Raw genomic sequence first — 14,310 nt, 5'->3', positions numbered from 1 at the left:
GTTATATATAAGCCAGCAGCATAGCTCGAACGTTAAGCTTCTGCTTACCGTCAAGAAGGTGCCGGGTTCTATCCCTGAATGAAAATGAATTTTTCAGAGTATGCTGTTGGTCAGACCTGGATTTGTGACTCCAGGTTGATCGTTTCCTATCAGAGTTTGCCAATTTTCTCTGATTTCATTGTTGAAACGGTTCCCGAAAAAAAAAAAATTGGCTAAAAATCCTTCCTACCTACTATGTCACCACTATTTGAAATAAGATTGATGTACAATATAAATTTATGTACAATTCATAGATGTCTCGTTAATTTGCGAGTTTTTTCAGTGTCTCGCAATTCAACGACTTATAATAAAAATGCTGCATTTGTATTTGTAATTGGCCAGGAAGGCGCATTGGGATTTACCTGTAAGGCCTTCCTGGTATATATGTAAAAAAAAATAATAAAAAAAAATAAAATAAAAATAAAATAAAATAAAATATAAATGTGATAATCGTACATTTAACATTTTTTTTTTATTTAAAAAAAATTGATTCAGGCGCGGATAATCGAGAGTATATTGCATGTTTACTCAATAATAAAAAATCATTACTTCGCCCTTGACTTTATTCGGCTTCGGTTCGGCCGTTGATACGGCAACATCGCCGGTTCCGGTGCACCAGTGAAAGTAGCTCTACTCCAAATTCACCAGCTACACTTACTTACCACACAAAGAAGCGCGAAATGCCAAGATATCGACTGTGGGTTCCGTTGTGAACGACAATGATCAGTGAAAGTTTGCACGAATAAAACATCGTACAACGATTTAGGACACGTACAAACTGGCGTAACATATGGCAACACCTTACTAAGGACAAGGACTGAGATAACAGATTACGTGACGTCACATCGTAATAAGGCACACAGTAGTAGCGATTTTTCTTCACATTAAGTTAAACATGTAGCAACAAAATTGTTAATAGGTAGTACGTAGCAGGTCTTACAAGAAACAGAAATATTATTAAACAATGGAGCAGACATTTCAGCTTTCTCACAGTCGATACCGTTTTTAAAACATTGTTTGTGAGTTGCAGTATTTTAACATATTATCTCAAAACTGCAGAAAGATTCCCCGAAAAGAATAACACAATCAAAGTGTAAAATCGCTAATATCTCTCAGCTGACAAATCGGAGCGATTATCACTTTATCTCTTGGCCCCTTTACTTTTATCATTCAAATATATGCTTTTTTCTATCTTGATTTACCGAAATTTGGGATATTAACGATTCATCGATAAATTTTAATCAAATATATACTAAGCGCACAAAATTTTCAATTATAACAGAAACTGATGGCGTTTTGTATATCAACTGGCAGGCGCCGTCACAAAACCGCACGGGACAAAATCGCTTGGAATGAAACCGCACAGCGACAAAATCGCGCTAGCCAAAATAGCGCCGCGAAAAAATCGCGCAACAATCATAAACAATAAATTAAATATAAATAACAAGTAATATACATGTAATGATAAAATAAGAATTGTTTATTAATTTTATATATATTTTTAATATATATTTTGAATATAATTTTAATTATAAACATGTGCTGATTCTTCGATACTATTTTCTATTTGTAATTTTTAAATTTAAAAAATTACGCATTCAAAGTAAAAAGACGATTCTTATTTTATCATTACTATGTTCTATCAGATTTTTCTTATACATCATTAGATCTTTTTTTTTATATTTGTTGGGGTGACCGTGAAAAAGTCGAAAATATTCGTTTATCATGCATACATATGAAAAACGGTTAGTATATATATCAGTGGCGTGCGGTAAAAGTCTCTCTCCCCCGTCGTCCATCCTCACTTAATTTGCGCGAGCAGGATACAACAGGCACAAGAGGAAGAGGCTTCTCCTCCCGTATCCTGCGCGCGCACATTAAACAAGGCTGTATGACAAAAAGAGAGATAATTTCACCGCATGCCACTGATATATATTATATGTATGTACATAGTACCGTTCACCATGCACCTTTTTTTTTGATCTTTCGACTTTACCTTCTACTTTTCAGATCTTTGCCTTCCGATATTTGCTTTTTCGACCTTTTCACTTTCGGTGCCGTGAGGTAGACCCATTTGTTGTTTTACACGTGCTAGCGATTTTGTGTTTCGTCCAAGCGATTTTGTCCCCGCGATTTTGTCCCGTGCGGTTTTGTCGGGAAACCCTACTGAAAAATTCTGATGCGATTTGATCCGAGTGGCTTAACAGATGTGACATGACATGGTCCATATTCCTAGTTGTCAGAACATCTTCGCTGACCAATAGGAATCGTGTATTTCTCTCCCCACTGCAAATGGCCGTGAAATGAAATATAAATTGATCTTCAAAATGAACTCCATAGCTCCTACTTAAGAAGTTCATTATGTTAGCTTTTTGGTGATGGAAATTTGTTCCGTGATTGCCAAAGCGTGCCTTGATTATTGATATGAATAGTATTGGGGTTGATGTATCATACAATGTATGTTGCATAATTGAAAAAAAAAGACGCAGATGGCGCTAAATTTTACGCGAATCCGGGTAATTTTACGTGCAATAAATTAGTCACATGCTGCTGCTTTTTGAATGGAAATTCCATTTGCTTTAATATGCCCGAACGAGATGCGGATATGGTCGCACTTTCTCTTGTGATATTGTATTAGTACAATATATTTTTATTAGTATCAACATGTATTAGTGAACTAACGATTTACCACTCATCTTGTCATGTTTACTCAAAATATATACTTTCAGCGCTTGTAGTTTTCTCATATTTTATTTTATTTTTATCAAGGCGACACATATGATTAGATTATTTTTGTGCATAACAATTTTTCAAACATAACTACATAGAATACAATAGAGACAATGAACAAATTTTTGATACACAGGAAAGTTGCGAGAAATACATTATGTAGGTAGCATTTATAAGATTCAACAAATTCTAGATGCTAATTAATAACTCGAATATGTAAGAAACTGAGGGGGAGGATACCGATTTATTGGACCCGTCACAACAATTAAGCTAGAAAAATCGTAAAATTCTAACAGTAGACGGACAAGATTTCGCCATCAGCGTATTGGGCCGGGACTCGAACCCATGTCCTCTTTACTGTTATGCAACAGCTGTACCGATGCAATACGCTATTGCTATACATATGTGTATAGAAGGGTAATGTATATATTTACCACTCTATAATTATTCCTATTAATGTGAAATTGCATGTTAAGCTGTCGAAAGAATTGTAAAGCTTTCATTTCTGTCAAACCACAAGTTGTTACATATATTTTATTATACTATATCCGTTCCTTTTTTAATTAAAAACATGTGCTTAAATCAGACTCAGAATACCAGCTGATTGTCGGGTGTGTAACTGTTGTAGTGGCTCTACATATAGTCGCATATCAAATACAATTCTCAATGTTGTAGGTTTAATAAGTTTATTTGTATTAGCTATGTTTTTTTCGTCTATTGGGATTTTTTAAAAATGGTTTGTAAACTGTCAACAGAGATGAAAGCGGAAGATATGCAAGGTTACACCAACTAGGACTAATGAAACAATAAATATTCCAAAATAGCAATATTGTTTGTATGTACTTCAAAAGGAACAATGCTTTAATTATCATATTCATATGCATCATACATACATCCTAGTACGTAATGTGAATGGTGTCAATATTTTCTTTTACCTTGAAACTGTTATGTATATCGTATGTGTATGAATAATATTATATATCAGAGTCCAAACGTATAGCATCTAAACAATCTTTCCCACAACTTCCGATTGAGAAATGAATTTGACTTTGGTCACAAAAGTGAAATCTCCTCCGGGTAAAGATTTCATCACGCTCTCTGACGCATCCGCCAGGGAGAAACCCAAGCGTTGTGCAACTGTGAGTCTGTGACGTCACATTAGTAACACGTACTGTTTATCATTTCAGCTCACCAGGATCCATACTCGATATCGCAAATATCACCCAACTCAGCCATCGATTTGGAGCCGGAAGCTGCCACCATCTTGGAGACGGAGCCCACGTTCGGCAGCACTTCGACCTTCCGCGAAGATATAATAGAAGTACAACCTACCCTAAATCAGAGAGTCATATCTGACGACGAGATCCGCGCCGAAAGTACTGCTACACACCAACACACCATAGTTGAAAGATCGGCAGCTCCCATTCTTCGCGATTTGGAAAAGAAGTCTAGGACATTCGACAACATCCTATCTCAGAACAAATTAGAAGATATCGATGATGTTGAAATCCATCAGAACCGATACTACAAGCATATTCAACCCACCAAGACCCAGAATCAAGCTACGATTTTAGCCAATAAGCAGATAACGCCTTCGATTATGACCCAGGAGCAAAGTTTGGAAGGGTCGGGGGAAGCCAGAGGGGTCCTGAGGGGAAGAGCAATATCCCCGAAGGGACCCCGATCAATGCAGAGTGCGACGACGCAAACTTCTGCTACATCCCTCAGGTATGATTCCATGGGTCGACAGGCCAATCCAGACATCCAGGACATAATAACAGGTCTGGTCAAGTTGTTAAACGGAAACGTGAACGTACAAGCCAATACGCAACCAGCTAACGGCAGACCGTTAAGGCCTCAATCTAACAGAATCAACAACAGAGGCCCTCCTAGGATATCAGACGTGCCTCCTCTGCCACCAGATTTCGACACACCTGGTCCCGTAGGTCCAGCACAGATGTTGCCACCTCTTCCTCCTCAACCTTCAACTAAAATTCCACCGCCTTACCCATTCGACAGACCTCCAGCTCATCATGATCAAACTCCAGTAAGGCCATTCCTAAACGGCGTGCCTCTTCCAGAGCAGATAGTTCCAATTACAAATAACCAAAACTATAGACCAAATGGATTTGGCAACGGAATACGTCCCCAAAGTCCTCCTCCGTGGCAGCAGAGACCCAGACCTAGGCCGCCGAATTCAAACCGAAGACCCAACCCAAATCTTCCCATGTACAAGCCTCAACCGCAAGACGGACACATGCCATCTTACGGTAATGTGGAATCATTCACAACAATACCGCACGTTGAGGAACCAGTGCTGAAAACGAAGCCATACAATGAGCACCAAGATGGAAATCAGAACAACGACGAGCAAAATTTAACGGAAATCGATGAAACCACCACGTTGGAAAGTGCAGAGGAAGAGAATAACGAAACGGTTAATCAAAATCAAATTAGTCTGCCGAGCGACGGTGAAAGTTTTGTTCCAGCTAGAGACCCGCCCACGACTTCCACCACGACCGAAAACGCATCGATCGAACATAACATTACAGGACTTAAAAACAGTTCTGAAAAAACGCAGGACCCTCCAACGAAGCAAGAAGTACTCAAAGACCCAGAGAGTAACAACGATAAAAAGAAACAAACAATGACTAAAATTGAAAAAGAAAAACCAGGCATGACAAATAAGAAACAAGAAGAAAAAATGAAAGAATCCGAAGTGCAATCAATCAAAAATTCTTCACAAGTAAACGAAGACGTCGCCATAAAGGATATAAACACAAGCAATGTCGTTTTTCAAACAACACCAATCTTAGAATCTTCAATGGTAGAAACAAACAAAACTAATTCTGTACGTTCTTCTACGCCTAAGCCTATTAGCATTTCTTCGACACCCACTGATGTCTTACCGGATATTAAGATCACCAAAAATGTCTCGACTATGTCGACAAGCGCACTTGCTCCAACCAGCATAATTAATTCTCAACCAAGTCTTCGTAAGTATAATACAACTCATTTCAAAAAGACTGACACATTTCAAAACGTTCGTCCTCCCAAGGAATATAAATTGAGTCATATAGCCACATATACATATGTAGAGCAAAACAATATTTAATGCCATAGAGAGGAAAGCTAACTAGCTTTAAATTGTGCTAACTACATAGTTGATTTAAAGAGTTGAATTGCTTCTACTGTGACTAACTTCAATAAATAAGGAAGCAACTAAAAAATTATTAGTGAATTTTGGCAAATTTGTTCGTTCTATAAATGAGTTACAGTTCTTTTTCACAAAAAAATGGAACGTAATATAAGCTTTCATCAATAAAAGTAATACCATTACCTGTACATATACGTATGTACATATATGTACATTGAACATATACATACGAGAAAATTAGCTCTTTATGTACACATGCACATATGTTACAGTTGTAATATTTTTTGACTAGTTGGAATATATTCCATCTAACCTGGTACTAACTATTGTTATAGTTGAAGTGTATTTTCAGTTGTAGTATATTTTGGCTAGTTGGGATATATTCCGTCTAACCTACGCGAGTTGGTTCATATGGCGAATTACATTCCAACTGGTCAAAATATATTACAACTGAAAATACGTTTCATACTTTAAGTTAGTACCAGGTTAACTGAAGAGGTTTTTGTAAAAACGTCACTCGAATAGTAAATTGAGTCGGAAAGTCACATTTTTGTTTTGAACACAATCGTAGAGTTATAGTAATAGGTACTCATTACCTTTATTCGTAATACCTAGAAAATATTAACTCATTATTTAATTCAAAGCATTCGTAAAAACATCAAACTGTTATATTATGTACCCCTGGCGCACATTGTTGATTGTGTATTTGCGTTTGTAGAGATATAATTTACTAGTTGAATTGTATTCGAATATGAATGACCTAAAACGCCAGTTGGAATATATTACAACTTTATATTACAAATACACTTCGACTGTAATATATACATAAATACATATTTTGGAACACTATGTATGTATATACGATAGTTAATTCTTACCTCAATCTGCAATTTTTAAGTCTGACTGGTCGAAAAAAACAGCGTTTTAAAGTATGTCAGTGCTTTTGATATCAATTCAATAAAAGAAAATACATTTACTGTATTTGAAAGCTTCATAACATTACAAACATTTTAGCTGCACATCAAAGCTTCCCATACCAACCGTACAAACCGAGACCGGGAATAGTAATAGATGATACAGAGTACAGACCAGTCGGAGGACAAGGCAGCGGACCTGTTCGTCGTCCTAAACCTCCTCAGAGGCCTCCGCCCGCTTATGGAGAGATCTTCGACGTGACGGTATCAGCCATTCAAGGTCCCAACGGTGGAGGAAGTGGATCAGCTACAGGTACCAAAATTAAACATCATCGTTGACTCATACGCAAGAGTTACACATTAAAATATGAAATGTTGGCATTACAGTACAAATCGAGAGCGTAAATCCACTGACAGGACATCCTGGAGATATCATAGTGTCAGCTTCTGGCGATCAAGGATTTGTGTCCATCGACGGCAAGAGGACTTATCTTAATCTGTTTGGTGATTCGACGCCTACATCTGTCTTGCAACCGACTCCTGTTCAAAAGACCACTATTGGTATTATACTATTCATGTGGTTTTTGATATTTGATCTGATAGAATGCTTTGTGTTAAGACGAATTGGATTTTTTCAGCTGTTACCGGTACCGGATATGCAGTACCTGAAGTTGAAAATGCATCGAGGCCTACTAGACCTCAGAATCAAAGGCCACCAATTAGTCAAGGACCTCCTCGTAGACCGCATCAACCTCCCGTTCGGTACGCTTAATGATATGAAAACCGAACTTAAATTATACATATCGAAGTTTCTTATTTGACTTTTTAAATTTATTTTAGAATTGATACGTGCATTGTTGGAGATGATTCAACATGTGATCAAACTCAAAATGAAAGATGCAAAACTGAATCTGGTAATTTTTTTTATGAATCCATTTATTTATATATGTATATATTTAATTTAATTTAACGCTTCTCTATTGGGGTATTCACTAAATTAAACAATTTTATAGGCATTTCGAGTTGTCAATGTAGACCAGGATACGCAAAACGCAACCACAGAGACCCGTGCAGAAAAGTAGTAGCCATGGTTTTCAGCTTGAGAGTGGACAGGATGTACGATAAAAAGGTATACTTCATTATTATTCATAATTACATTCCAGTTTCACCGGCAGTATTGCAATATGCATGCTATTACTTACCGATTATGCATCTGCCAAATGCCTTAATATATAAACGTAACTTAATATATACTTGTTATTTTGCTTAGATTACATGGGATGGTAAACTTGTTGATAAAGATTCAGAACCATTCCAACAACTCGGCTACGAAGCTGTTAAAGCCGTATGTTATACTATTATAGTCTCAAACAATATATGTATTTATATACACATGTAGATATACTTAATAATATGTACAATAAACAATATTCAGGTCGATTCAGCGTTCTCCATGACTCCATATTCAGACGAATTCGTCAGTGGAGCTGTGAATACGATATACAAGGGTGATCCTACCAAAACGGGACCCGGGGTATATGTGAACGTGACTGTGTTACTGGAGGAAAGTGGTGAAACTTTGAGGAGTAGTGCCGGAGCTGATATAACCAGACATCTGCTCGGGGTGATCCAACGTCGGAGCAATAACATCGGGGCTTCGGCTCTGTGGGTCGACCGACCCGCAGGCAGCGTCTCTAAATTGCAAGATTTAGACGAGTGTCGGTCCTCAGATCTGAACGACTGCCATGAACTGGCGACCTGCACGAACGTTTGGGGCTCATTTAAGTAAGCTACTTTTGCTCATCAGTACCTAAAGCTAAAAAATGTATACCCATATGTAGTTAAATGGTGGCCATTATTGAACTATTTCTATTGGTTCCTTAACCGTTTGCCCGCAGCCGTCTTCTATGGAAGCTTTGGGCGAAAAGTCTGTAGCGCGGCTGTCTTCCATAGAATTTCTGAACTTTGCACGAGATTTTGAGGCTTATATGCGCCTATTTCAACTGTTTTAAGGTTCAAAATTGGTTGAATATATTACTGAGAGTTGAATGCCATCTATTCAATTTGCTTAAAATGAATATATACCAGTCAAAATTAGTATTTTGTGGAACCATACTGAAACCTCGTTTATGTGACGTCTCAATTGTATGAAGAATGATTATTTGACAATGAAGCCAAAACTACGAGATATATTATGTATTTTATTGTTTAAAATAATTCTTTATGTGTTAATTAACATCTGGTTACTTGAGTAAATATTAAAATCTGTATTTAAGGTCGTAAACTAGATTGCCAAATTCGCGAAAAAGGTGCTGCGTACAGGGCTTGTTCGGTATATTTATTGCCGCGGGCAAAGGGTTAAAACTTCATGGCCCCAATTTTATATAAATTGACATATACATAGATAGATATGGTTTGCATATATGTATGTTAAGTCTATTTGAAATATATTAGACTTAAAATGGGGTACAATAGATTTTATCCTGGACAAATATATTAACACATTTTCATTTTCATGCATATGTAAGTTTCTATGTATTCATGTATATTTGTTTGTTTTTAGATGCGAATGCCCGAGTGATTCTCGTGACACTTGGGCTGATCAGCCAAACCGAGCTGGTCGCCATTGTCATACTTGTCCTTCAACGCATTGCAGCAACCGAGGCACTTGCTCGTACCGAGCTGGACAGCCAGTTTGCTCGTTAGTATTAGTGTATTAATTTTTTTTTTGCATATTCTGTGTATGTATGTATTTAATATCATTCATGTGTCGTTTTTAGATGTACTGGTTCGTACTATGGATCACAGTGTGAAGTCGACGGCGAAGTGGTTGGAGTTGCTGTTGGTGCTAGTCTCGCAGCACTAGTGGTCATCTTATTGACGTTAGCTTGTCTTGTGATGTGGAGGTATTTTAAAAGTTGATCTATACTTCGTTTTGTTTATTATACTAAGATAATGTGAAGATTTCACATATGAATTTGAATTTCCCACCCATGTAAAATTAAGCCACAAGGTCAACGATTCATAAATGAGGAAAATAATATTATACTATACATATATGAATATATTTTGTATTATTTTTATTGTTTATCAGTTCGGTATCATTGTTAAGCTCATACGAAATATTGACTGTTATTATTATATAAATCAAATTGAATGTAAACACTCAGACAAAATTAGAGAAACGGAATTAAAAGTGAAGACGCCATTTTGGACACCTATGATTTCATCATGTGACATTGTATTTTAACATGATTCTTTTGTTTTAATTTGGTTGTGAGAAAATTCAGCTCGAATTTTTATAATTATTTTATGATGAATAACCCATAAATTGTTTGTTATAGTCGAAGATGGTCTAGAGAACAAAAGACAGCTGCCGGAATGGGATCTCCAGTTTTCGGATACATGACTGGCGGAGTTAAGACTCCCAATATGGGACAACCGCCATATCAGGTAAATTTAATGTGTATTATTCGAATGGTAATGATGGATACTGTTTTATCCTAAAAATAAGTACATAATAGTACTAAATAAAAACGATAGCTGTCACTGAAACAATTAATATAATCACCAAAATATGTACAGTACATAGAACCTCGATTATCTGGATTGCTAAAAACAAACACAAATTTTACGATTCTGCTGATTTGCATGTGACGAATTAAAATTGCTTTCAAATGTTTACGTTCATGATGGCATAACATAAAATGGAGCATGAGCCATAAATGCATAACATAAAAATTCGAAAATAAGATGGAGAAATGAGTCCCTTGTCTTCAAAATTCAATACTCGCAAGGACGTTTGTTTCTTGAAAATTTGATCGCGATTTAAATATATATTTTTAATATTACCAATATGGAAAAGATAACGTGTTGTATTATCATTAAAAGACAAATTAGATATAATCAATGCTTTAAAAAGCGCTGTCTCAGGACGTTTTTTGTCAAATAAATATGGTATTGGAACGTCAACGATCTCAGATATAAAAAAAGTGAAAAAAATATGAAGTTTACTTATTCTTTAATGTCAGAAGATGGAAGCTCAGAGCGTATGGTTATGAAAAACTCAGGAAATGAATAAGTCGAAGAGTGTATTTTTATGTGGTTCATTCAAAGACGATCTTCTGTACAGTCAATATCTGGACAATATTGTGTAAAGTATTCGCGATTTGGCAGCTTCAAAAAGAACAGTTAACTTTAAGCAAAAATCCATAATTGAATTTATAGGGCGGGTGATAGCTTTCGACCGATTCCCGGCCTATGGAAACACTGTTTGTGTTTGTAAGAGGATCGTTTATTTATGTTCAGTTGTTACAATGGTAATTGTATGTACGAAGAGTTGAGCTTCAGAGAAGTGAGCCGGCTGAACTCCAGAGGTTCAATCTGGCGTCGGGAGCTGGTGCGTTGGTTTATATACATTATGGCTCGATGCATGCCGTGTGCAGATGTCTTTGTCTTCAGGAAACGTGTCGTAGTTGCATAATGACATCACTGCTGGGTTTCGTTCGTTTTACGATCGAGCGATGAACTCTTTCTTCTGGAATAGTCAAAGGGAACGTTGCCCTCGAGTTCTGCATGTTTGTATAGGAGCGATGATGATGCCATGGTAAGACTTGTTGTGAAATATATGAGATCACTGGTGTTGATTCGGAATAGCACAAGTTGTGCTTTATTCCTACAAATTTCTTAATATAGAATAATTTAATATTGATCTTCATGTTATTATATATGTAAATGTAGACAAATAAAAATTATTCATACTGAATGTACACGTCTTTCCCTGTCAAGTGTGATTTTTTCGATTATCCGAATTTTTCATTATCCGAACTACCTTTACCCCCAATTATTCAGAATAATCGAGGTTCTACTGTATATCTGTTATGATGTAGCTTAAATTCTTTATACATAAGTATCTTCCTTTACTACGTTCTACATCATTATTAATTATTTTAATATTATAATCAGGTAACATTGGAGGAGAGGATGCGTTGGGCACAATTAGCCGACGTAATGGCACAAGCGAATCACTATGCGGTGAGTAAAAACAAGTGATACAAAAACATAAGTATTTACATTCAAAATAAACATTGCATTTTTCCATCATCCGCACAGCAGCCGGAACCTTCACATCCCGGAGCTCGACCTACATCTGCAATGTACGGCGCATACCCAACCTTATCAATGGCTGGAACTCTACCTCCAGTTCCAATGCCGAGGTACAATTTTATAATAAAAAAAGCATAAAATTTACATTTAATTTATATATGTACATATAAAATAAAATGTATTTATTATAATTCAGGATGGGACTCCACATGGGTGCTTCGACGCTGCATTTAAACAACCCATCTGGTAATGGTAATACAATAGGATCTCGAGCCAACACGCTATCCGGCTTGGGACATGGCTTTGGAGGATTTTCTGGTACTTTCTTGTCACTTGTATATATATGATATCCATTATTGATGATATTTTATTCATTTTTGTATATTATTTAATTTAGCAATGTCTGGAAATCATGGAACAGAGTCAACCAGCTCCGAATCAGACAGCCACGCTCAAGACAGGACCGATCTGTTGGGATCTCGAGGCTTTCACGTGCCGAGACCCAAATCAAGATCAAATGCTACCAATAGCATAGCTGTAAGTAGTATATCTTTAATGCTATGCTACACGTTGAATCAATGTAGATTTGAGTTATGTTTTATGTTTTTAGAACCAGTCGGGTATATATTACGACGTGGACTATGAAAATGCTCCCGATCCGATATACGGAACGAAAGGAATACCACTTTCAACGTACACGATGAACAGAGGACAACCTTTTTATAGACAGTGAAAAACAGAGTCCAAAAAGTGTATCTGTTATTAATTTTGTACATATATATTACGTGTAAATACCAGTGTAAGACCATCATATATTATGCACTACCATGTATTTTTGCATAGTTATTATTGTTAAGGAATGTTTAGACTTTCAAGTGCCAAACGTTTCCCGGCCTTATTATTATTACGATAATCATGTATTGAAACACTGCTTATGCCGTTTTCATGTATATAAATTGAATCTAATTCAGAATCTCTTATGTGAATGTATATACATACTGATAATTTACCAATTTGCTACCGTGTGTGGACTATCCGCTGAGATCATAGCTGCATCAATGATATCAATGTCAAATGAAATGCAATTTTTTTTATATAATCCTAGTGACAAATTGATGTTTAAATGCGGTTGTGACCTCGACAGGGTTTAACTTGTGGTAATATACATATATATATTTTTTATTATAATGTACTAATTGTAAGAAGTCCAGTTTAAACGCTGATCTAGTTTTAAGCTTAGTTTAGTGTTTTTACATATGAATGAAATTATCATTAAATTATTTATATCCGTTTTTATTGTTCGATGAATGATTGTGTTTATTGTGTTGTTTACAATTCTTAGAAAAGCATACGTTTATAATTTATGTATTCATGAAACAATAAAAAAGAAAATTACACACACTATGCAATCTTTTATTGATTATACTATAAATAAGCTGGTCAAATAGTCTGTATTAACAGGTTGGGTTCCATTTTTATTATTATTACAAGGCTATGTTTTACTTGGTTAACGATTCAGTATCTATTCCTAGTCTTTCGATCGTTTTGAAACTTTGCCATTTTGCGCGGTTTGGTCAACGATGGATATTTAAATCGATTTGATAATTCAATGGTGAAAAATAATCGTAATAGACACGTTTAAAAATGCTACAATTTTGACCATCTTGATGTCTTATGGTAAGTAGTTTTATTTTTATTTTTTTCTTAGTCTTAGGAAGGCCTGACAGGTAGACTCCAATGCGCCATCCTAGACAATTAATTACAAACATTGCAGCATTTTTATTGCATAAATCACCGTGTTTCGAGAGGCTGAAGAACAAGAAATTAACAATTAATTAATTAATTAATCCATTGAGACATCTATGGATTTAGTACAGGTGTTATCTCAGACGGATAAACAGAATAGTCGAAGAAACCTTTTTTTTCTTTATTCTTAACTTTTTTCCATTAGTTTTGTTCTGCGCGGTGCTGTCAGGGATGTACTGCGCGCTTTAGCCTTGCCCGCAATTATCAAGGTGCAATTCCACTTTGATATAATAAGAAACGATGACAGAACCAATCGTCTTTTTTTACTTACCTCTTATTAAGTTCACATGGTTTTCGTGTTAGTGGTCATTTTTTATTTATATCTCTTATCTCTTCAGTTGCAAACAAAACCTTCTACCTACATATGTATGTAGTTAATTTTCAGACGTTTTACTCCTTTTAAAAATTTAATTTTTAGTAAACATTTGCTTGGCTTAGAACCTTTATAAGTACATATTTATAACTAATGCGTCATTAGTGGCGTATGAATGTAAAATATTTAAAAAATGTTGCACAAAATCATTCAAAGTAGAGGAACATTGTATGCTTGCATTGTAT

At 35.9% G+C, this 14,310-nt stretch overlaps 1 protein-coding gene across 1 annotated transcript in view; it reads left to right on the top strand.

The window, feature by feature from the left end:
- pwn (calcium-binding EGF-like domain-containing protein pawn) overlaps window positions 1–13,349 on the top strand; it is a 39,146-nt gene extending 25,797 nt beyond the window's left edge. The window contains exons 3-18 of the mRNA XM_077432566.1: window positions 3,957–5,765; window positions 6,941–7,153; window positions 7,228–7,401; window positions 7,479–7,602; window positions 7,681–7,754; window positions 7,854–7,969; window positions 8,111–8,185; window positions 8,276–8,625; window positions 9,404–9,541; window positions 9,621–9,746; window positions 10,185–10,293; window positions 11,806–11,874; window positions 11,953–12,056; window positions 12,143–12,264; window positions 12,344–12,483; window positions 12,557–13,349. Coding sequence (XP_077288692.1) covers window positions 3,957–5,765; window positions 6,941–7,153; window positions 7,228–7,401; window positions 7,479–7,602; window positions 7,681–7,754; window positions 7,854–7,969; window positions 8,111–8,185; window positions 8,276–8,625; window positions 9,404–9,541; window positions 9,621–9,746; window positions 10,185–10,293; window positions 11,806–11,874; window positions 11,953–12,056; window positions 12,143–12,264; window positions 12,344–12,483; window positions 12,557–12,679 — 3,866 coding nt within the window. The 3' untranslated portion in view covers window positions 12,680–13,349. The remainder of the gene's footprint in view (window positions 1–3,956; window positions 5,766–6,940; window positions 7,154–7,227; window positions 7,402–7,478; window positions 7,603–7,680; window positions 7,755–7,853; window positions 7,970–8,110; window positions 8,186–8,275; window positions 8,626–9,403; window positions 9,542–9,620; window positions 9,747–10,184; window positions 10,294–11,805; window positions 11,875–11,952; window positions 12,057–12,142; window positions 12,265–12,343; window positions 12,484–12,556) is intronic.
- Window positions 13,350–14,310: the final 961 nt, after the last annotated feature.

Source organism: Arctopsyche grandis, chromosome 6 (assembly GCF_051622035.1).
Source record: "Arctopsyche grandis isolate Sample6627 chromosome 6, ASM5162203v2, whole genome shotgun sequence".
Classification (NCBI taxonomy): Eukaryota; Metazoa; Arthropoda; class Insecta; order Trichoptera; family Hydropsychidae; genus Arctopsyche; species Arctopsyche grandis.
This window is presented reverse-complemented; position numbering and strand designations above follow the sequence as displayed.